This window comes from Pseudonaja textilis, chromosome 2 (genome assembly GCF_049901715.1).
Source record: "Pseudonaja textilis isolate UNSWEBS1 chromosome 2, rPseTex1.2, whole genome shotgun sequence".
In the NCBI taxonomy this organism is placed as follows: Eukaryota; Metazoa; Chordata; class Lepidosauria; order Squamata; family Elapidae; genus Pseudonaja; species Pseudonaja textilis.
In genome coordinates this window covers 23215632-23240895 of record NC_141991.1, presented here as the reverse complement: position 1 = coordinate 23240895, position 25264 = coordinate 23215632, and the positions used below count along the sequence as shown (strand labels likewise).

The following is a 25264-nucleotide window of genomic DNA, read 5'->3' as shown; positions in this document are numbered from 1 at the left end:
ACCTTATTAATCAAGAGATCATAATATGCTAATATACTTTGAAATATAAAGTGCTAATAGTGGGAGAAAAGATTTCTTAAAAATTCATGCCAATTTTCTAACAACCAAGTACCATACAGTATACATTCAAGGAATTCCTGAAACTGTGACCGATTTGTATCAAAAGTAAAGAAGCTATTTGACACAAATGATGGATCCAAACAGAACAGTATGGAAAGCAGCACCAACTGAGTCCAGCTCTCACAGTAATTATCACAAAGGAAAACAGAGTTCTTACCTAAACATTTGACTACTCCAACAGCATAGGCAGAGGCTGCTCTTGGTTTGTTAGTCACAAGTGCAAGCTCTCCAAAATACTGTCCTTTTTCACATCGAGCAATCTCTACCTCTTGGTTTGCATCTTTTACCGTGACGGTCTACAACAAAAATTCACGAAACAGAATTATTTGCTTGGCAAATTGTTACGACAAATATTTCACCTTCCGCATAATCCTGAAATCAGCTGAGATTGTCCTGTTCTCAGTTCCATATCTGTCAGATGTCACATTAAAGCTTGTATCAATTAAATTCTTTGGGGTTATGATCCCTTTATTGCAAAGCACTCTCTGTAAATAAGGTTATCCAGGAATGTGTCCCCATATTAGTAAATTAATATGATCTAGTCCTGACTTCTTGACATGTAATCTGTCCATACAATATTTCTTTTGCCAAGCCAAGAAATGATGCTAATAGTGCACTTTTTAAGTCAAACGTTTATCAGTAAAAAATCATTTGCAAAGGCAATTTCATTAATGAAAAATGTAAGCGACCTTTCTAACTTAGTGTCCATTAGATGTGTTAGGAACACTACCCAAAAATTCACAATAAATGTAGTCACTCACTATATATAACTAGCTAGGAAAGTCTAGGAATTATAGTACCAAAATAGCTCAAGCAAACCAGATTATATAAAGTATATATAGATTTACAATAAATTAAAGAACAACATATGCAGGATGAAGCTCATTACTAAATTAACACCCACCCTTTTCTAGGCTATGTTATGAGAGCATTTAAAACATCACAAAGGAGCTTTACAGAATAAGCTTGATTTTCCCACTTAATAGGATTAACTTCCCATCTCACTGAAACTCTGTTTCCAAATCCTATCTTAAGCTTCCATAATTGGTGACTGATCTATGGTTTTTTCATTGGGCATCCTCCATCTTTCTTCCAAGATAATTGGAATGTGACAGAGTAAGGACAATTTTTAGGAAAGATTCCTGAACTTTGTCAATTCAATGAGACATATTTAAAAATATGAAATGATTTTAAATTTTAACCATACCAAAGATAACTGGACTCACCTTGCTTTTAATCATGATCTTTACTTCACCAGATTCTACAATGAAAAAACTCTCCGCCTTATCACCCTGTGACAACAAGATTATAGATATCTTTGGATTTTCTGAAGTGTTGATCAAAATCAGTTTCAAACAAAGTAATGTAATTTCTGAGACTGAGCTAAGAAAAGCACCCAGCAGCAGAGAAAAGAATCTATGCCAGCTAATCTAAGATGTGAAATATAAACAAAAATTGGAATGATATTGGAATATTTCAATGGAGAAAGGAGATCTTAATATAAAGGTCACTGCTGCTTCAGAAAATTATGGCATACGTTCCAAATATTGTTTGAACAATCTTTTAGATTTTTTTTTTAAAATTACTGTATTCTGTATTCTATAATCCAAATAATACATAATCTAAATTAGCAAATTTGTACAAAAGTACAAAATGTAAATTAATAATTAAGACAATCTTTTTTTACATTTAAAAAACATTCTTTGCAATCCATTTTTAAGAATTATATTCTAATTCTGTATATCAGTCTTAACTATCTCCCAAATCCAATATATTTACCAAAGTGCCAGAATTGCACTTATATACCTGAGCAATGATGCGTTCTCCATCTTGATATGTCTTTTCTCCTATTACATCAACAATCTTCATTCGCTCAGATGGCTGCAACAACAAAAAATGAATTTAATATGCCCTGGCCCTTTCTTTGGCATAATCTATTTCCACAATGCAATGGATGTTACATGTTTTATGCTAACTTATATATATCATCTCAAGTATTCCAATAAATCATGCATAATTTTACCCTGAACTTCTATATTCTGTGGGTGTCATATACCTGCTTTTTTCCATCCATATCTATCCTCATGTCCCCCTCACTTTTTGCATACATCTCAACCCTCGAAATTGGACACATTATCACTCTGGTCCTTTTCAGGTATGTGTATGTCTGTGTGTCTACTGAAGAGAAGCAGCAGGGGCGGTTCCATCACCATTAGTTCTAGAAGCTAATGCATTTCTTTGTTTTCATCACTAAATTAATTAGCAGAAGGATGATTACAACCTAGACTATTTGACAACTAATTTAGTATTGCTATATGTTCCATATAAGCCACCCTGATATAAGTTCCCAATGTAAAGAAATCAGTTTAGATTATAGAGGCCAACTGCCATATAGCACGTCTCAGTCATATATCCTTGGCAGACTCAGAGAAAAAGATGCACAAAGAACCAGCCAAATCTGTCTGAAGAGCTTACTGAAAAAAGTATCAAGATTATAAAGCAATTGCTTTCATAGATGCTTTCCTTAACCCTTAACCTTCTCTTAAACATTTACAGTGCTAAGGAAAATCTAATTAGACATGCTTTCCAGTTCATTTCCCACAAAGTACTTTACCTCCAGTGACTTAAGAAGAGGCACTGATTCAATAAATAATTCATACATTTTCCTTTTCCTTGCATTATTTTTCAATATAATTCTTCTGAATGTTACCCGATCCTTCAAGAAATAGAAAGAAATATTTTTTCCCTTTGGTTACTTCTGAGGTAATCAAGTTTAGAACATCAACACAAACAGAAAACATAATATATAAAAACAATGGCCTTTTTTGTCTGAATTACTAGTATATCATGCACTGGTATTAATATTAATAATTTTTTTAAAAGGTCTACATTAATACACCCTGATTTAATTCTATATTTCAATGAATCTTCAAGCGAACAGCAGCTGAGATAACCTCTACACTGAACGAAGTTAAAACACAGTATCTTTCTGTACATTTCAATACATGCTTATTATTTACATGAAGTCGAAAGATTCAAAATTAGAAAAAGGTGCAGAAGTTTCAATACCTTTCAGTCAGTATCTTCTAATGTTTCCTTTGTCAAAAATAAGAAGTTCAAAATCTAGGCAACTAAGAATCTTTATTTTCTTGCCTTCTCTTTGAGATGTGTATATATAGAGCGGAAGGAGTATTATGTATTTTGCCACCTTGACTTATTTATAAGAAATAATAAAGGTGGAATAAAAAATATTTTTAAAAAGCATCAGGAAAATAATAGGACTCTAGGTATCAGTACAGATTATTTCTCAGGATACCAATCTTTTAACTGGTTTTTCTCCCAAAGATTGAGGAATAGAATTTGATCATTTAACTATAGAAAATAAACCAAAGTACCTCATACAATATTTAAAGAATGACAGGCATGCAATGATGTAATTATGCAAATGCCACAATTATGTACTTGCACTAGGATATTTGATTGCAATAACTAAGTCAAGGTATTTGCATAATCATATCAACATGTGTCATTTGCCTCACTTGACCATTTGCCCTAAACCATCAAGGAAATCTTGCTCAGTTAAGTGCATATTAAACTTGACAATGACTACTACAGACAGTATTAACCTGGAGAAGGGGAGCTTGTAGCCTGCCAGAGACTGCTGCATTTCAAACCAAACTAATTCAATAAACAGGTGATGAATCAAGCCATTTCTGGGGATTATGCATTCCCCATTCTGCAATTACTCAGTTGTAGGACACTTCACGAAATCAGTTTTTAAAAATGCAGAGCCAAATAATTTAATGCTGTTTATATCAAAATCTTCTGACAACTTGAGGAGGAGTAATAATCTGAACTGACACAGTGCTGATTTTGCATAGTAACTCCAATAGTTTTTTTGGCAAGAATGTTTCCATTAGATGGCAGCAGATGATCAAGTTGATTTGAGATTCTTCAGATCCTGCATAAGTGTCAAGTTTTATATGCGTACAACTGACTGTGTAACTTGTAACATTTCAAATGTCATAGCAATATTATTTTTGCACTAATGTACATATCATATGTGCATTGCAGCCAGATAAATTGTATAATCATTCTCCTATGGCCCCAAAATAAGATTCCAATTATACAAGCTTATACCTATGTAAGAAAACCTGCCCATAATGTGCTCCAGATGCAGATATGGACAAAGCCCTCACCACTCTGGAATATTTTTATTTTATTGATTGCTTATATTTAAATATAATATCAACTGAAAAGTGATTCTCCACTGAAATGGTAATGATTTGAAACATAATTATGAAAGCCTCTCTCACTTTCAATGTTCTCTTTATATGGTTGTCATTTTGATCAAGGAAAAATCCATATATTTCCTGGTTCGATCAAAACTGTAAATAAGACAGCCTTTGGAATGTTTCTAAGATATTATGTTTCATATGCAGTTAGAAATACTTATCAAATAGGAAGCCATAGATAAATTCCTACCTTATGTGGATACAAAAAGCCTAAAAAAATTCACACTTTAGAATTTGGGACCGATTAGAAAGATCCAACTTTCTGAGGAAAATCTAGGTCAAACACTAACTCTTCCTAAAACATAAATTATAGGGCTGTTCTTATAAGGATGAAATTGGAGGAAGGAAGTGTTTATCAGCACTGTGCATGTTTCAAAATGATTTGGAAAAAGTATTTTGGGCATCAAGTCAGCATAGCACCTTTCTTTCAATCATTAAAGTTGCTATATCTTTTTTTCTAATTTCTGCACAAAGAAGATGATACTGTTTTAATGAGCAGCATCAGCTTTTTAGAGATGCTATGCTTGTAAGAGGTCTCAAGCACACCTTTCTAACCATTTTCAAAGCATTTAGAGCCATAGTGTTGGCAAGTCTTAAACTCCTGAGAACAAGGAAATAGTTTGCATTGACTTTACTGGGATTATGGAAAATTAAGATAGTTCCTTGCTTGGCCAATTTAGTTAGGGTCATAATAACTTCAGTGTGTAAAGCATAATGTAATGTGTAATGACCTCTCTATGACAGAAAGGGCATTGGTACTTACCTGAGACACTCATTCTCTTTGAGCTGTGAAGAGCATCCAGTAGCGGGAGGTGCTTCAGTCTCTTCATGTATAGGCTGGGTTTATTTTGTGGAACGCTCCTCCTCCTCCACGGGACTCCTCCCCAGCGTCTCCCAGTTTTGGCGAAGACAAGGGAATGAACCCTCTCGCCCTGTATGCCCTAACAATTTGTTGGCTGGAACAGGACCCCACCAGACGGAAATTGGGTGGGGCTGGATGCTCAAAGAGAACAGGCATCTCAGGTAAGTACCAATGCCCTTTCTCCCATGAGCTGTTCAGAATATCCAGTAGTGGGACATACCAAAGCTTGGCCTGTTCTACGGGAGGGTCTGTCTGGCTTGGAATCACCTCCTGGCCCCAATGGACCCTCTGCAGAACTCTTCTGCCAAAGGAAGCCTCAGAGGAGGCAAACATGTCTATTTTATAATGCCTAATGAAGGGTGATGGAGAGGCCCAAGTTGCCGCTCGACAAATGTCAGTTATTGGCGCTTGCGTGGACCATGCTGCCGATGTTGCGGCACTCCTGGATGAATGTGCTGTTATGCCCCTGGGCACCGGTAATGATTGAGTCTCATACGTTTTAGCTATCACAGCCCTTAACCATCGGCCTATTGTGAAAGATGAGACTTTGCAGCCCAGAGTATTTGGCTGGAAGGACACGAATAGAGCCTCCATTTTTCTGAAAGGAGCTGTGAAGTAAATATATATTCGTAATGCCCGCCTCATATCAAGCTGATGCCATTGTAGTTCCAATCCTTGAATTGGCTTTGGACAAAAGTTAGGAAGTATCAGTTCTTGTGCCCTGTGAAAAGCTGAGTTAATTTTCGGTATGAACTCAGAGTCTGGACAAAGGACCACCCTGTCTGAATGAAAAACACAAAGATCTTGCCTGATTGACAAGGCTGCTAGTTCCGAAATATGACAAGCGGGAGTTATCGGTATTAGAAAAACTACTTTGTACATCAGAAATTGAAGATTCGTTATTTCAAGGGCTCCCTGAACTCTTCGGAACAACAAAAAGATGTGAGTAAAAACCTCACCCTCGTTGGTTAGTAGCTACTGGTTGAATGGTTCCTATTTCTAGTAGATGTTGGATAGCTGTTTCCATACAAGTCCGTTTAACCAGATCTCTAGAAAGAGGGCACAACATGAAGAAGTCTGGGGGAGTGAATTGGAATTCTAGAGCTAGGCTGAATCTGATCATGTCTCTGACCCAGGCATCAGAGGTTAAAGAGATCCATTGTTCCACAAACAGTTTAAGGCGTCCGCCAATGGGAGAGTTAATGATTCTATTTTGGGCGACAGAATGGCTGGTTTCCTACCCCTCGAAAAGATCTCTTGGCTTGGCCACCCCTTCTATTTCTGTCCCCAAAGTCGGGCCTCTCTGACTGTTGACCTGGCCTGAAGTTAGAGGGTCTCTGATATCTTGCTGAATAAGGTCCTTGACAGAAGGGACGGAAGGATCCCCTCTGAAAGGACTGAGTGTTTCTGGTATCTGACTTCCAAAAAAGAGAAGAGAGTATCTTCTTCTTGCTTCTGGTCTCAATTAGTAGTTGATCAAGAGCAGAGACAAACAATCTGTCCCCCGAAATGGGAGATGAGGCAAGTTTGCTCTTATGCTTAATGTCAGTTTGCCAATGTTTTAACCATAGCAAGCGCCGAGCTGTAATCTGGGATGCTATGGCCCTAGATGAAAACTTAACCGCATGGAATGTTGCATCCACAGAGAATTCTGTGGCTGCGATAAGTTTGGCAATGTCCTGATGCGCTCTTATGTTAGAGTTAGGAATGTGTTCTCTTAGGTGATGGAGCCATCTAAGTGAGGATTGAGTAAAAAAGGATGAGGCCGTGGCCGCTCTTATGGCCCACACATCAGACTGATGGGCCCCGTATAGAGCCAACTCAGCCCATTTATCCTTGGGCTTTAACACCTCAATCGCTTCACTGGGAATGTAAGACGAGGACGCTAAACCTACTATCAGTTCATCTACCTCTGGAGTGTTTAGTACATTAAAGTAATCTGGAGCCAAACTGAAATATTTTCTATCATACCCTATGGGGGCAGGGTACACCGCTGCAGAAGTCCACTGCTTCTGCATCAGATCCGAAAACATGTGAGAGACTGGAATCACGTCTGCCTCGACTACCGGTTGGGTGAAAATTAAATCCTCTGACTCCTCTTGTGAAGGAGTTGGTGTGGTTGAGGGAGCTGACTTGTCCAGGCGCACGGTGTTTTTGGCCTTGAACAATAGTGATTTAAACAACTGTGGGCAGAATAAACCTGTAAATGTGGGTTGATCGGGAACAAATTCCTCATCCTCTGACATGGCCCTTTCTAGGGGTCCGCCTCTGACAGGGCCAGATCACTGTCATGTACAGACCCTGATTCAATATGCTCCATTTGCTCAACTTGTTCCTCCTCCTCCTCCTTGTGTAGCCTCTGGAGAGTAATGTCTTGAATCATAGGAAAGTGCCCCTGAGGTTGTACCTGGGTAGAATGCTGCTCTGACTGTAATGATTGCGAATCATAATCAGCGGGCGCAAGACGTTCTCTGGGCAGAACTGTGTGTTGCAGTCCTACTGCAATTCCCTGGCATATGGCCAGCTCCATCAGCACTCTCATCCTCTCTGGAACTTCATTTGGGAGAACTTTGTCCTCACAAAGGCTGGCAGCCGTTGGTATGAATGTGGCTTCAGGGGCCTTTTGAATGACCGGAGTTCCTGTTGAATAGTTAGGTTGATCCTGAGGAGCCAAACTGCACCTGGATAAGCGGGAGAGATCTAGGGGAGGAGGGTGGGGACTACTGGCCGGTTCCGGTCTAGGGGGTGAACAAACTTGTGAGGTCCTTTCTGCCTCCCTTGTACATTTATTTATGTGCTTCTCCAATGCCTTGTGGTGCCTGTTGGTGTCTTTTTTTGCAGCCTTGGAACTCCCCCTTGGGCTGTTTAGATTTGTGCTGAGATTTAAAAGTGACCTTTGAGGTTGAAGCCTTAGTTACTACCGCTTGCCATTTCGATTGAAAATTTAGTGTATGCCCGTTATTCAATGCTATACTGTATAGGCGGTTGGCACGCCCAGGGTTGGACAGGGTGCCCTGATAATAGAATCCCCTTATTATTATTATTATTTCTATAATATGAGTCATATCTCAATAATAATTTATTATTAATATCAGTATAGATTATTATTTATTATTATTAATTATTATTAAGTATTATCCTCTTGCATATATATATATATTTTTTCTATATATGTATTGTCAATAGGACAGGTAATTATTGAATGTCCAAATCAGCCAGATTGAGAACACCTAACAGTCCAGAATAAGCAATGTAAATGAAATTACTGGCCTTCAACAGCTGCCATGCACAGGCGGACACAGGCCTTGGTGCTCGCTGTTGTTCCTCTGGATAGTTAGGGCTGTGAGGTTTAAGCCAACTAATTTATTCGACAGATGGCCTTGAATTTTTAAAAAATGAGGGTGCAAAATTTCCCTGGGTTCCTAAAAGAGAAACCTCTACTCGTGGCAACTGCCTCACACAGCCTGGTAATGATTTGCACTCAGCGCAGCCACGTGGACTGCAGTAACACAATGGTGCCCGGCCGTTAATTTTTGGCGTGCGTGTTAATTCCAGCAGCAATCTCCTGCCGCGTGAGGGATTTGTCTCTGAAGGCTTCCCCCTTTGCACAAAAGCGGTGGGGAAAGGCGAAACGGGCGCTTAAGGCCCCCTACCCCAAGCGGCGTTCTGAAAGGGGAAGGCCATACGACTCATTAGAGAAGAAAACCACCGCGCCGTTGGTAGCAAACCCGCTGTGATCATAGCGGCGCGGCTATCACTATGGCAAGGGTTGTAATTAGTGGTTGGGGGAGGTACGGTTCGAAGCCGAAGCCTCCAACCACCCCAGGGCGGTGAGAATGCTTCCTGATAATGAGAGCAAGCTCCAACGGCCAGATGGAAAAGGCAATCGTTGTTAGCTCATCCGATCTCTAGAGGCTAGAGGAGCCTTAAGGAAGGAATTTGCTATCTCCAAACCTGAATTTTAAAATATTCTCCTGTTTTGGCCAAGGAAGAAACAAAAGCACTGCCTATCCTCAACGAGGCTGAACCAAAACTGGGGGACGCTGGGGAGGAGTCCCGTGGAGGAGGAGGAGCATTCCACAAAATAAACCCAGCCTATACATGGAAGAGACTGAAGCACCTCCCACTACTGGATGCTCTGAACAGCTCATGGGAGAAAAGGCTTGACATTTAAAAGTTCCCCCAGAGCTTCAATAAACAGTTAAGATAAAGTAAGTAAATTGAGATAATTGTGAAGCAAACAGAACACTGATAAAGGAATCTCTGGAATGCTGGAAATGACATTGATAATCACATGGAAATAGAAATATAGTTACAGAAAAAGATCAAACTCATGAACTTATCAGATTGATTCTCTACTACATTTTGGCCACTAGGTCAATAATATGGAACAAACTGGATCTAAAAGTGTTTTGTGTATTTTTAACATTATTTTGTTACATTTATATTCTGTCTTTCCACCAGCAATGTATACAGTGGTGGGCTGCTGCAGGTTCGAACTGGTTGTAGCGAACCCATACAAACGACGATCAGTTGGCCCTGCCCAACCACCCCTATGCTATCCTGTCTTACATTTCCTTCTTTTGCAGCTCAGCTGATTCGCGTGGAAAAGTAGATTACCATACCCCAGCTATTCTACTTACCAGGGAAGGATAGAAGATGAGCTGGAGAGGTTCAAATAGGTGTTTACTGAATGCTTTGCACACGCTCACAGAACTGGCTATTAAACCGTTTGCAGCCCACCCCTGAATGTATATGTTAATTTCTACACACATATTTTCACAACTACTACTTCTGATCTAGGTAGGTTACCCTGAAAGACAAATGACTGGCCAAAGATCATCTACAGTCATAAGCACCATAGCCAGTGGCAGTTTGACCTATTCCAATATTCTGATCATTAGCTTTCTCTAGTATCTTCCATTTACATTAAAAAAACATATTTTACTCTACTCTGACCAGTTAAGAGAGATTATTATCATTCCCATGATGTAACGATTCAGATGTGAGCAAGGTGTAGGTAATGCAGGTTCTATTTTCTTAGAACTAATTTCACATGCAGCATAGCAGAATTTGGCCACATTTAGAGAAACTACTTCATATTGATCCGATAACAATGGTTGTACGTAAAAAAGATCACTGTTTCCAGGATATTTTATTAGGTTAGGTTTTATAAATTGACTCTGTGAGTTCTCGTAGAAGATGCAGTATAGCAAGATGTGAGCTGTAATTTTAATGGCCCCTTATCCAACATCCCAGCATATATGGGTTTTTTGGGGGGGGGAGGCTTGGACCTCCAAAACTGCTGTGGGAAGTGCTTGCTAGATGATCCATGCAAATTGTATTGTCCTTTGTCTGCTCATAACATCCATACATACCCATCACTCTGTTCCCTTCTGATGTAAGCAATGTTATGCAAATTGTAGAAATGGAGTAAGAAACAGTGAACTAAAACGTTAAAAGTGTGAGTTAAGAAAAATAAAACAAAATACAACTAAATCTAGCCTTAAATATCACCATTTTTTTTTTGAAAATCAGGATTTATCTGCACATCTGCAACTTTTTTTTCCTGTTTTACAATCTTTATTTCATCTTTCTTCGTTCTGCTTTTTACATGTCCCTACAACAATGACCTTTGGTTAAAAACAAATAAAACTTTGCTACAGTAGTAATAACAAGACAAGAAACTAAAGAAATCAGCATGCTTCAATACACTGACATAAACATTGATAGAAATTATGTTTGTGTAATTCAAGACATATTAGATTTCCCACAAATAAAACTTACCAGTCCCCAAAGGGCTCCTTCTGTGGTGGCAACAATAGTTGCAGCTCTAGGAGTGTTATACATCAAGGCAAGTTCCCCAAAACTGCCATGATTATCATAGCGACCAACACAGCGAGTCTGGCTTTCTCGTGCTACAAAAATATCATATAATCCCCTAGAAAGATGGGAAAATAAAAACCCCAGGCATTAATTCAAATGTAAAGCATTGCTAATAAAAGCTCAGCTTAATAAAAATAGAAGTAGTTTATTCTCTAAACTAAAAATAAAATAAACATTTCCATCTGGTTGGAACAGAACATGCCCTGTCAGAATGTATCCCTATTTGCTACCAAACACTGCCCGTCTACAACTCCCATCTTTTCACTCTATTGATCACTATGGGCAAACATAGCTGAGAAATCAGCTATGGCTGGCAAAAATGACCACAAAGCAAACTTCTACTCTATACAACTAAGTGGGGGTTAATTCCCTTCCATTGTTTGCAGTAGGGGCGAATCCAGGGGTGGGATTCAAATTTTTTAACAACCGGTTCTATGGACGTGGCTTAGGTGGTAGGCATGGCTTGGTGGTCATGTGACTAGATGGATAGGGCTTAGTGGTCATGTTATTGGCTGGGTGTGGCCAACTCAATATCACTCACACCGAGGCACGCATCTCCTCGCCTGGCTTCTCATGATTGTGGGGATGTTGCAACAGTCGTAAGTGTGAAAAATAGTCACAAGTCACTTTTTTCAGTGCCATTGTAACTTTGAATGGTCACTCCACACGAGCAAAGTACCAGCAAAGGAGGGGAAAAAACTCCAGAGAAGTTCCAGAGACAGGAAGTCTAGTCCTGCCAAGAATGTAATAAGGGTTAACGGAGAGGCAGTTTCTGTAAGCAACACCGGAATGTTTCCTTCCTGCCTTCCTTACAGGATTAGGCCAGTAATTTCTTATAACAACCGGTTCCCCAAACTGCTTAGAATGTTAACAACTGGTTCTAGCAAATAGGTGCAAACCTGTAGAATCCCACCCCGGGTGAATCTATCGAATTGCTGGGGTGGGTGGGTGGGTGAATCTGAGACTAGTAAAATAATATTTTTCACTTCTCTTCCTGTTGCTCTAAATGACTCACAGGCTACAATCTCAGAATCCTTTGTAAAAGCCAACAGGCCTGTCCTGCTTGTATTTTAACTATTAGAAATTAAGAATTATGTTTTTACAGAAATATATGCAGAAAGATATTTTATTATATAAGTGATTCTGCCAAACTTAATTTTTTCCTCAAATGATTAACCTGTCCAACTACTTATCTTCATTCAGAAACTTAGCACTGATTATCTGAAAAGAAAAAAGGGATCAGTCTACAGCATTATTCTGGTTTTGTCAAGACAGGCGTACTATTCAACAAACACTTGTTGGGAATTATTTTTTCCTCTGGTTTCATAAGATTCCTTGGCTTGTACACGTTTACAGATATATTAGATCACATTTTCCAATCTGAACATTTTATATGTGTTATATTTCCCAAGGTAGCACGAGGACAATAGTATTCTAAAATGCACTTTCTAGAAAAGATTAATACTGATCGCAATAAAGAAATAATATTTTCCTTGTGCTTTTAGAAGTGGAATGAGGAAATAATTTTTGGAGGCTTTCAAGAAATAACTTTTCTTTATATATAATCTATTTATAAGATGCCTAGATAATTTCCAGAGCTGGTCTAGCGTAAATGAGTAGCTTCTGGATAACCCTGCCTAGTAACAGTGTTTTTTGTGCAAATTTTATTTGTATTTTATTATGACTGAAATAGATTCAAAGCTAAAGAAATGAATACATTTTAAAGCTTATGTGGTAGGAAATCACAAAACTAAATAAAACAGTACATATTATATCAGAACTAATAGCAAACTAACTATGTAAATATGGGTCTGATAATTTTCTTTCATAATAAATTTCTATGGGTAAAACATATATACAATCTCAACAATATAAGAAATGAGAAACTACTGAATGAATCCAAGATTAGGAAATGAATTAGCAGGGCTATCTTTAACCCTTGAAACTGTAAGCACATTCTTATAAAGCAAAAATCTTTCTGCTTGAAATATTGCTTTACAGAGATGAAACAGCTATCTGTGAAATGGAGTAAAGTTTTTTTAATCATTAACATCTATAAATAACTTCTATATGTCAATATGGGTTTCTTCTCATATATAATTTTCAACTGATTTCTGCAATATAAGATGGTAGTTAAAATTGTGTTCCTTTAGTAAACCTTCTTACAATCATAGCATGCTCTCCAAAGTCTGTCCTCTTTATCTGAAACTTAGAAAGTTCAGCTTCCTCATTCCAAGTTAGTAAAATTTAATTTAACATTTATGTCAGAAACATTTAAAAACACATCATAGAGCAATACTTTGGCTCCTTACTCTTCAATAACATAAAAGTTGTCTCCATCATCTCCTTGGTCAATTACATGTTCCTGAGGCCTCACTTTTCTTTCAAACATGGCATCCAAAACTTGTGACAATTGTTCCTGAAAGAATATTTATTTCAATTAACATTTCTTATGAGGACTAAGTCATTCAATTATAATGCCCCAAATACTGTTGTCTATACCCTGAGCTTTTTTAACTACAGAAGAGAAGAGTATTTTTGAATGGGGTGCCATCTCACTTGTTCATAAATGCAAAAAATACAAATCAAACTAAAACTATGTCAGAGAAAACTCCATTCTACTTCTAGCTTCTTCTAACTCCAAAGAACAAACAGAAGTCTGTAATATTAAAAAAGAAAAAAAAAGCCAGGGAATCTCAAAGCTGACCAAGAAAACAGTGGCTACAATGCTATCTGTGCAGTCACAGTTGTCATGGTCAGCTTTGAGATTATTTGCTTTGCTGTTTTGAAACATTTTGAAAATATTTCAGGTTAAAGTGCCAGGCAACTGATAAAACAGAGGTACGGTCTCCAAAAGATCATTAAGTTTTGACTATATCACATTTAGTCATCTATTCTAGTGGTTTTGACAATTCATAGAGCTGGGGTGGTGCAGTGGTGAGAATGCAGTACTGCGGGCTACTTCTGCTGATCACTGGCTGCCAGCAGTTTGGCAGTTCAAATCTTACCAGGCTCAAGGTTAACTCAGCCTTCCATTCTTCCGAGGTGGGTAAAATGAGGACCCAGATTGCTGGGGGCAATAGGCCAACTTTATAAACCACTTGGGCTGTAAAGCACTGTAAAGCGATATATAAACCTAAGTGCTATTGCTGTAGGGGGCATCCCTATGAAATTGTTTTCTAGTTGATCAAAATGAGTAGGAAGCACCATTCTATGCACAAAAGAAAAAGTGCCTGCCTGAGAAAGTGCAGTTACACCATGAAAAGGCAGGAAGCACCATCTCTTGAAGGAGGGAAAGGGGAAAGTTCAGGCCAAATGATTCAAATTCCACAAGAGAAAAGATGTACATTTTTTCCCTCAGATCTTCCCCAAATCTATTTTTTTGAGACACTACAAGATCTCTGCACAGAAACATAGAACACTGACAGCAGAAAAAGACCTGTGTGATCCACTGATTCTGCCTTTTGAGGGCAGAACTTCCTAATCTTCCACTACAAAACTTTCTAATCAGTTCAAATATCACAACAGTAAAACTTAAGAAGAGCCGAAGAAACTTCTTGGATGCTTAAAAAAAACTAGGAAGTCCAGTTGCCTCTTGGAAAAGCACCTTTGGGACAGTTATATCTTGGTGCATCGAAGTCTGCAAAGACTATTACTTCTCAGAAATGCACGTGGCAGCAAGCTTGGAAGAAACCAACAGAATGTATGATTGTTTTTACTTTTACCAGAATTTCAAGAACTCAGCATACAAAAATCTTTAAATTTGCACATCAGCATTTAGTTCTCTGAGAATAAATGTTATTACAGTTAGCAACCAATGCAAAGAAAGAAGACATCATTACAACAAAATATCCATGTACATATAGATAAACAAACAGCTAGGTTTAAAATAACATAAAAATTACTGACATACCATCCATAAAACCTATGGAACTAATTTAGTTAACTCACCCTGTAAAATCTGATCTATAACACCTATCTACTTTATTTGATACTTTACAATCCTTGGTTAGTACATTTAAAAATCAGTTAAAAGAAAATTGGAGGAAAGAAATAACTTTATGGCATACGTTACAGAAATGGATGAAACATAAAATTTTGCCTGCTGGTATGTTTTATCTGTAAAACACTTACATTTTTCTATGGCTTCAGAGTAAAATTTCACCACTTGTGCCAAAACATTAGGGGCTATATGTCCTTTAGCCTTAGAGGAAGGTAACATTCTGTGGTTCTCCTTTGTAACCTTTTAATAAATGGAGTTATCCTTCAGTGAGTGGCTTACTCATATGACAGGCAGCTTAGAAGAATATGAATGCATTTAATTTTCCGTAAGGTTTAAGTCAAATAAGAATGATGACAGTCTAAAGGGTAGCAAATTAGTATTTTATGGCAGCAGATATTATCAATCTAAATGTAGGTTTTAAAACAAGATGATTGGGTTTTTTAACTACTTTCTTTGGTAGATACTCCCTTTGAAGATTTTGAAAATACTTTAGTAGAATCAAAAGACAAGCGAAAGCTTCTTATCCTATTCCTTAAAATAAGAGAAAAATTTCAACCCCTATATTAAGGATTATAGAAATGTCAATGCCCTATACTTATCTTGCAACAAAATGTTTTCCTTAGTAAGAGGGAAGTTGTTTTTTTTTTCAATTAACTGAAGTTGTTGGGTGATTTAAAAAAAAAAACACGCCAAAATAAATTACTGTTTAAATCTCTAAGGTTTGGGATGTATAAATCTCCACTGAATATGTTTAACGTAAAACATTGCTTCAAGAAAGTCAATTTTCACTAAAAATTACTGCTTGAATTACTGAAAAGGTTATTGCTTAGATAATCCACAAGATAAATGAGCAGATATTTATTCAACCTTTGTTAAAAAAAAAATACCCATATAAATTCCTTAGAGGACACTTGAAGGAGTCATTACATTATAAGTTCAAAATTCAGGAGGAAAATATCACAGTGGTAGTAAGCACTGAATATTTGTCAACAAAAAGCAGATATTATTTTATTTTGTGTTTTAAATGTTATTCCAAAAAGGCATTATGCATCATTTGCATATAAAATATGTAATACCTATCATTGTTTACAAGCTAAATTTTGCATTTGTTAATGATTTTATCCACTGTGTTCTATGATTATTGCTACCAAGAGTTGTTGAATGGATATGAGATGGACGGTAATAAATTAGATAGATAGATAGATAGATAGATAGATAGATAGATAGATAGATAGATAGATAGATAGATATGGGTGGGTGGGTGAGTGGGCGGATGTACATACGTTAAAACCAGTGTTTCATTTTCTACAGGCAGCCAGTTGATACAGCAATGGGGTGATCATGACTAGTAAACCAGCACAAATTTTAGAACATCCTTATGGACTGAAAAAGAGGGCATACCTTGCTTTTTTATAGAGTTCCGTCCAATTTAAATACACTGGAAAAGGGCAAAAAAACCCAACAACACCTGGATGGTGGTTTTTATTAACATATCACCTCAGGTAAAATCAGCATAGCTTTATTCTGAACCTAAAATGTATTATTCCCATGTTTAAATATTCCCTATTCTCTGAAATGTAGCATAAGGCTAAAGAGGGAATTAAATCCATAATAAGCATTCCTACCAAGGAAGTTCCACTCTACTGTTGGTGATAGAATTTCAGCACAAGTGAAATAGCTCTTAATGGCAAAGGGAAATGTGGGATGCAGAAAATTAAGGTAGGATAAGCCTTATTAAAAGATTGTTTTTATTTAGTGGTGCAAACATTTTACAATATTGTGGATTAGAAAACTGTGATGGAGTTCTTGAGTTCAGAAAAGAGAGTTAGAATAATTTTGCCTTAATTTTTGCAAAGAAGTACTTTGATTTTCAAGACTGTTATATTAACCTACTAGCAACAAAGATGTTTCCAAAAAAATCCAAGTAGTTTTTGTTTTTTGGACTTGGACTTGCTTACTATATCTTTTCTGTTACCCAATTTACCATTATTTCTTGCTACAAGTGGTATTTAAATAAATTTTTACATGTTAAATTGATACACTTTTTATTTGTAGTCTATCCAAGATTACGTTTTTCATTCATACTGATCTTTACAAACATTGACCTGTATATTACTAGATTTTACCATTATTATCTTTTGAATTATTAAAACCTAAAATGCTGCAGAACATGTTAAAAACAGAAGGGATTAAGTGAGAGCTGTCTAAGAACCATGAAATAAATTTGGCAGCATCTTTTAAGAGAAGCAGGTGGAGGTTTTGAAAGATTAAGGACTATAGTAATTTGGCAAGCTGACATTCAGAGGGAAAACAGCTCTCACTTATTCAAATCCTATCAACTGAGTTTTATCATAGTAGGTTTACCAGTGTTCATGCAGTCCTTCTGAATCTTTAATAAAAGGATGCAAATTGTAACTAGGCAACCTGTAGCAAAGACATTGTTAAGAAACCTGAAGACCTAAAGTTTTAAAAAATTGGTATTCATATTTGCTAATTACTGTCAAATAGTAGAACATGGCAACAGAAGAGAATAAAAATGTTCCGATCATCTTTTAGCAAAGGCAAATACATAATCTTCATTAGCAATATCCCCGTAGATACCTTTTCAGATTTTGCAAAAAAAAAAAAAAAGGGGGGGGGGTAAAGTGATGGGCAACATTTTTATGACTGGATGCTCGTTTAAATATTTCTGAATTTTTATTCTATTTATTTTCCTTATATTACCCATGCCTTTAAAAATGATTGTATAGAAGGGAATTTAGTATAAGGTAATAAAGCTATTTATTCTAAAGCTCATTAATACTTTAATTTGTGAAAGAAAAAACTGTCAACAGCTGTAAGCACTGCTCAATATTACAATATAGATAGGTTAAAAAAACACTTCAGCTAAACATTTCCTACCCTCTCCGATATTGAAAGTTTTAAGTCAAGATATACAGAGTTATCAACCACTTGGGTGAGGTTAGCCCCAACAATGGCTAAGCCCATGAAATAGCTGCCTACCCTAGAATTAGATAATGAGATAATAAATGCCCCTTATCACATTCTTAAAATGAAATCATCTGGCTTGCTGAAAAGGAACAAGTCAGATTTCTGGATCTAGGCAACTGTGAACAAGAAAGTTTAGTCAAATCAGTAACTCCTTTCTAAATAAGTTAAAATTCTTTACAAATCTGGTGTTTAATGTATATCTGACTGATATATTAAATATTAAATCCTCTTCCTTTTTTGTACTGATTGTTACCAATTAAATATTCTAAAATAGGAATATTTTGAAATAATTAAGTACCTTAATTTCATCCACATTGCTATAGCCACACATGTAATAAATCAAGATGCTCCTGAACCTATATATTTTAGGTTTTGAATCTTCAAGTTGAAAGGTCAAATTAAAACAATATATATATAGGTCAAACTACCTGATCTAGGTTTTTGAAGATGAGAATATCTTTACAGGCTTCCTGCAATCTGCATCTCTGCTCATCTGTTTTTGGATGAACTACCTAAAAAAAGAAAAACCACAAAGTGGTTTAAACATCTAGACATCAGTACATTTTAGGCTAAATGTATTTGAGGTTATAATTCTGAAGATATTTAGGAAAAACAGTTTGAAAATGTTTAATTGTAATAGGGAACAGTTTTCACAATCCTTCAATAAAGAAGGCCTGAGAAGTAAAAAAGGAAAGATCTGACTCCAACTATTTTACTAATTAATAATACCCAGTTGAAAAGCCTTCTGGAACATTTTTGAGAATCCTTAAGTATTCATTCAAAAGTCATAATAAAGAACAAGTGCTGTTACTTCATCACAGCAAGAAATAGGATACAATAAATGGGTTTTTGCATCAGCAAACAATATAGCGTGTTCAATCTTGCTTACCCTTGGCTCTGTATCTTCATCCTCTTCATCTGGGTTGAAAGCTTCTGCACAGACTTGAAAAATAAATATTTATTATTTTTAACAGGACTGTCATGCATAGGGAGGCAAGAAGTCTGCATGGATATATTAATCAGTGTAAAAGATTTAACACTTTAATGATTCAGACACTTGGTTAACTATTATTCAGGATTCATTCCAATGAGGTAATCAAAATAAAGGCAATACAGTGGTTCTCTTAGTTGCACCATACTATATCAAGATATGAAAAAAAGCGTAAGGAACAGGATTGCTTGTGAGACTTGTATTGCCTATTTGTGTTAAAGGGAAAAATAGCAAAAACCCATCTCACATATAAAAGTTGTACACTAAGAAAATAATTTTCTTTTTTAACAAATAGGGATGTCTTTGTTTGCACCAAGCAAATAAGCACCGCATCAATAATTTTCCCTGCACATTTTTGAGTCACTATTTGAGAAGAAAAATAGTTCAGTATACAGTACTCTTCAACCACAACTGAGCCCAAAATTTCTGTTGCTAAGTGAGACATTTGTCAAATGCGTTTTGCTCCACTTTACAGCCCTTCTTTCCATAGTTGCTAAGTGAATCATTGCAATTGTTAAGCTAGTAAAATGGTTGCTAAGAATCTGGTTTCCCTATTGATTTTGCTTGTCTGAAGGCTGCAAAAGGTCGGGATATTGCAACTATCATAAATATGAACCAGTTGTCAAGCATCCAAATTTTGATCATGTGACCATAGGGTTGCTGCAGCAGTCATATTTATGAAAAATTGTCATAAGTCATTTTTTCAATGCCACTGTAACTTTGAACAGTCACTAAATGAATTGTTGGAAGTCGAGAACTACCCATAGCCTATAATGGAATCAAACATTGATGTTCAAAATTTCAGAAGCTTAATATATACACTGTTCAAAAAAATAAAGGGAACACGAAAAAAAGACATCCTAGATCTGAATGAATGAAATATTCTTATTAAATACTTTGTTCATTACATAGTTGAATGTGCTGACAACAAAATCACACAAAAACTATCAATGAAAATCAAATTTAGCAACCCATGGAAGTCTGGATTTGGAGTTACACTCAAAATTAAAGTGGAAAAAAATATTTCAGGCTGATTCAACTTTGATGTAATGTCCTTAAAACAAGTCAAAATGAGGCTCAGTAGTGTGTGTAGCCTCCACGTGCCTGTATGACCTCCCTACAACGCCTGGGCATGCTCCTGAGGTGGTGGAGGATGGTCTCCTGAGGGATCTCCTCCCACACCTGGACTAAAGCATCCCCCAACTCCTGGACAGTCTGTGGTGCAACACGGCGTTGGTAGATGGAGTGAGACATGATGTCCCAGATGTGCTCAATTGGATTCAGGTCTGGGGAACGGGTGGGCCAGTCCATAGCATCAATACCTTCGTCTTGCAGGAACTGCTGACACACTCCAGCCACATGAGGTCTAGCATTGTCTTGCATTAGGAAGAACCCAGGGCCAACTGCATCAGCATATGGTCTCACAAGGGGTCTGAGGATCTCATCTCGGTGCCTAATGGCAGTCAGGCTACCTCTGGTGAGTACATGGAGGGCTGTGAGGCCCCCTAAAGAAATGCCACCCCGCACCATTACTGACCCACTGCCAAACCGGTCATGCTGGAGGATGTTGCAGGCAGCAGAACGTTCTCCACGGCGTCTCCAGACCCTGCCACGTCTGTCACATGTGCTCAGTATGAATCTGCTTTCATCTGTGAAGAGCACAGGGTGCCAGTGGCGAATTTGCCAATCTTGGTGTTCTCTGGTAAATGCCAAACGTCCTGCATGGTGTTGGGCTGTAAGCACAACCCCCATCTGTGGACATCAGGTCCTCATACCACCCTCATGGAGTCTGTTTCTGACTGTTTGAGCAGCCACATGCACATTTGTGGCCCGCTGGAGGTCATTTTGCAGGGCTCTGGCAGTGCTCCTCCTGTCCCTCCTTGCACAAAGGCAGAGGTAGCGGTCCTGATGCTGGGTTGTTGCCTTCCTACGGCCTCCTCCACCTTTTCTGATGTACTGGCCTGTCTCCTGGTTGCACCTTCATGCTCTGGACACTATGCTGACCTTCTTGCCACAGCAAACCTTCTTGCCACAGCTCACATTGATGTGCCATCCTGGATGAGCTGCACTACCTGAGCCACTTGTATGGGTTGTAGACTACCACTAGAGTGAAAGCACCGCCAGCATTCAAAAGTGACCAAACCATCAACCAGAAAGCATAGGAACTGAGAAGTGGTCTGTGGTCACCACCTGCAGAACCACTCCTTTATTGGGGATGTCTTGCTAACTGCCTATGCTTTCCACCTGTTGTCTATTCCATTTGCACAACAGTATGTGAAATGGATTGTCAGTCAGTGTTGCTACCTAAGTGGACAGTTTGATTTCACAGAAGTGTGATTGACTTGGAGTTACATTGTGTTGTTTAAGTGTTCCCTTTATTTTTTTGAGCAGTGTACTAAAAAAGGCATGCCAAGATTATGCTGAAAGATTATCTGAACAAAATACAAGTTAATAATTATGTGCTTCCATTATCAGCTCTTGAAACTTTGCCAAAGAAAAGCAGAGGAATATTTTACATACATCAATAAATATCATCTTGAACTTTGGACGAGGGTATAAAATTTACATTTACTGTACAGTTTACAATAACAAAAATGCAAAAAAGGGGAAATACATGGATCAGAAAATGTTAAACTATTCAATTTGCTTCCTCAATAGGAGCCTGCAAATTTGATCAGCAAGCTCATCTGGAATTTTGAAAGCATATCATGAAAAGCTTCATAAAATGGTTGCTCTGCTGAGTGTCATCAATAATGGTTGGCTTTAAAGTGGTTTTGCTAGCCTTTAATAATGGTATATGTGACACTGACTTGACTCAATTCCTGATGAATTCATAGATACTAGCTATAAAGCTTTCTTGATGATAACACAGAAAGGTTTGTTAATGTATGTTTTCCAAGATGTATTTTTGTCAATTTCTCAGTTTTATCTCTTATTCTCGGATCTCCTGTTCAAGTCTCCTGATTATTTAGCTTTTTCACGATCACCCAGAATCTTAATACTGTTGTTATTATTACTGTATTTTCTGTAAGCATTTTGTATTTTTAAAAAGCTTCCAGGAAAGATACAAAACCTAGGGTATTTTCCAAAGGACCGGGCCCTCCGCACCCCGTTTTGGCTGGCGAAATGCTGCAAGAGGCCATCCAGGCCAAAAATGGGGTGCGGGGGGACCGCACACTGCCCCCCGTGCCCCATTTGGGCTGGCAGGGTGTTGCAGGGGGCGTCCATCCCGTCACCCGCCAACTACTACAATGCTGATTCGGCCCTCAAAGAAATCCAGTTTGACACCTCTGACCTAGAACATGAAAATATTTGTTTCTTTTCTATCGGGAAATCTGTTTGGTCAAAACTGGGTTTGAGTTTGAATTTTTCAGAAAAAAGAACCCTCCTTGCCACATACAATCTAGATGTAATGATGAAGCCTACATAAACTAGGAAAGCCTAATCCAATTCTACCTTCCATTTCCTTATGTAGATAATAGAATCTATATACGTTCAAGCAGAATTAAACCTTATTGAATTCAGCAAAATTTATTCTCTTGTATGTGATCTCAGTCTAATGAAACTTCAGAGTAACAGTCTAATAACACCTAGATTTCAGCTTCTCCCAATCTGATGAATGTAGCAACACATAACAAAAGCCACCAATGCGGTTATCTTCCACTCAACCTAAAATCATTCACAAATTTAAAGAACAAAAAACAAAAGCAGAGAGAAAAATCTTAAAACCACCTTTAAAGAAAAATGTGATTATAACTTTGTAAAACAGAAACTAAAGACAAAATTTAATTAGGAAACCATGTTAAAATATTAACACAGTCGAATAATCCATTATGGCTGATTATAAGTAGGTTCTAGATCAAAATATTTATTACAAATTGATATGGCATGCATCACCATTACACAAAGGTAGAGAACCACATTTTGTATGAAAGCAAAATCCAGTTTTTGGTCCATTCTAGTAGGGAAAGTAATGTCTGGGTTTAGCCAAAGGACCTCAGCAAGCCCTTCCCCACCCTACAAAAACGATCCACTTCTCTTTGGACAGGTCCACTCTGTTCTTCATACTGTCTATTGTGGAGAAAATACTTCAGGACAAATCCAGGAGTTATCAGTCCCTGCTTCACCCTGTATTTGTAGTTATAATTTTGTTATACAGAATTCATTGTAGATTTTTCCTATGTTCTGGAGACAAATAAACGAAATACTGCCCAAAAATCCTTGATTGAGGAAAGTGTAAGATGCCTCTAAATTGGCCTGAGTACTGGGTACAGCATGTCCAAAGGAGAACAATCAAGATGATGAGGGAAAAAAATGGATGAGAAATAGTTGGAGAAGAGAAGACTGCAGGGAGACACGGTCTTCAAATAACTGAAGGCTATTGTGTAGAACAGGAGTTTTAAATTTTGTTCAGATTGCAGAACCTGTTGTTTAAAACAAAAATCAAACATTGGAATCCCTGATCTGTAAAATAGTTGGTGTGGTGTTTCTGCAAAGAAAACAAGTCTTACCCTTTCTGTTATTCTATCAACACTCACAAGAGACAGTTTGGGGTAATGAAATGATTTCTCTTCCTTTTTATTTTCGCCATTTCATTATGCAACAAGTTTGAAAAAGTTAGAAAACATTTACAGTAATTTGAAGAGATTCTAAAATAAAATACATTAATTAAAGGCATCCGTAATTTTTTTCATGTATAAATAAGTTTACACTTTGAGTAAGAGTAGAAAAATAATTAGAAGTGACATGCCTTTATTAAAAAGTGGCACTAGGATTTAGATTTTTTCCTAACAATTACACCATGCTAAATCAAATCAGTGTTAAAAACACACAGGTGTGAATTTTCTTACATCTTTATTTTTAAAATATGATGTACAATGACAGCTCTGAGCTAGTGGGCAGGTATTGTTGAAATAATCCCAAGACAACCTGATGCTAGCTGAAACTGAAGCTATCCAGATTTTTGATATTTTACTAATGAAAGAGCATTGCTCAAGCCATTTTCCTGTGTAAAACACCACATATTAAGCCATGTTTATGAGCTGCTCCCTATATTCCAGATTTAGCCAAGGCAAACACAATCCCCTTCTAAAATATCTGAGCTGGCATGACGTGGGGAGTTATTGTTATAGAAAGATTGTATATTTTTATTTTATGAAAAGTAGAATTCTCAACACATCAATTAAAGCACCGTAGGCATTTTTTAGGCTGTTCCCTCTAATCCTCCCAGTATGATTTTTCCATTCCAGCTTAAACTTCATGCCTTCTCTGAGTAGGAAACCATACTTTCAAACACTGTGGGAGTCACAGAACATTTTTATTTTTAAAAATTCCAATAAGGTCGAAGTAGACCCAAACCTATTTTTTAAAAATCGATGATGCTAAAAGCTAGCAACTTCTCAATAAACACAAAAATAGATGAGCGGGGAACTATATGGCAGATATGTTATAATAGCACACTTTAACATGATTTTAGATATCATGTTAATACATAATAGAGTGGACCATAAAAACATTTTCAGAATATTGAGAAAAACATTCATAGCACCAATCAAAAGTTATATATTAATAACAGACTGGAGGAATAAGTACATTAAAAGAGTTGCGAACTTTTTTGAAATAAAGCTTTTAAAAATATTTTTTAAATTTTAATAGGAGATATCTATGTTTTGATCTTCTAAATATATGCCTAATTAAAACTGATGGATTTAATCCATAATAAAAATATACATACTGTTTAAACTTTAACACTTTATTATTTTTATTCTATTATTACAGAATTTGCATTATCATATTTTAAATTCAAATTTTCAAAAGTTAAAAAATAATTATGAAAAAATAAACAAAGTTCTTGAAACTAATAAGCTTAAAAAAATATTCAGCAAAGTAATTCCTAGACTTGGGGAAATTAATTTAAATTGTGTTATTATTCTGATACCCACTTGTTTCTTTCACAAATTTGAAGAAAAAATAGAGAATATTCTCCATTGTGACTTTACTTGATATAATTTTATAAATTCATTTTACTGGAGTTAGCTGCCCAATAAATTTAAATAAAATAAATAATATGCATTCCTAAAACTGACCAACATTGGCAAAAAGAAGAACTAGTAAGG

At 36.9% G+C, this 25264-nt stretch overlaps 1 protein-coding gene across 1 annotated transcript in view; it reads right to left on the bottom strand.

Annotated features, from left to right (window-relative positions):
- PRKAR2A (protein kinase cAMP-dependent type II regulatory subunit alpha) overlaps positions 1–25264 on the bottom strand; it is a 79985-nt gene that overhangs the window by 10123 nt on the left and 44598 nt on the right. The window contains exons 3-10 of the mRNA XM_026717981.2: positions 19047–19099; positions 18586–18669; positions 13476–13582; positions 11065–11218; positions 2735–2836; positions 1927–2001; positions 1347–1412; positions 278–416 (exon numbers count right to left, since the gene is read on the bottom strand). Of these exons, the coding sequence (XP_026573766.1) occupies positions 278–416; positions 1347–1412; positions 1927–2001; positions 2735–2836; positions 11065–11218; positions 13476–13582; positions 18586–18669; positions 19047–19099 (780 nt within the window). The remainder of the gene's footprint in view (positions 1–277; positions 417–1346; positions 1413–1926; positions 2002–2734; positions 2837–11064; positions 11219–13475; positions 13583–18585; positions 18670–19046; positions 19100–25264) is intronic.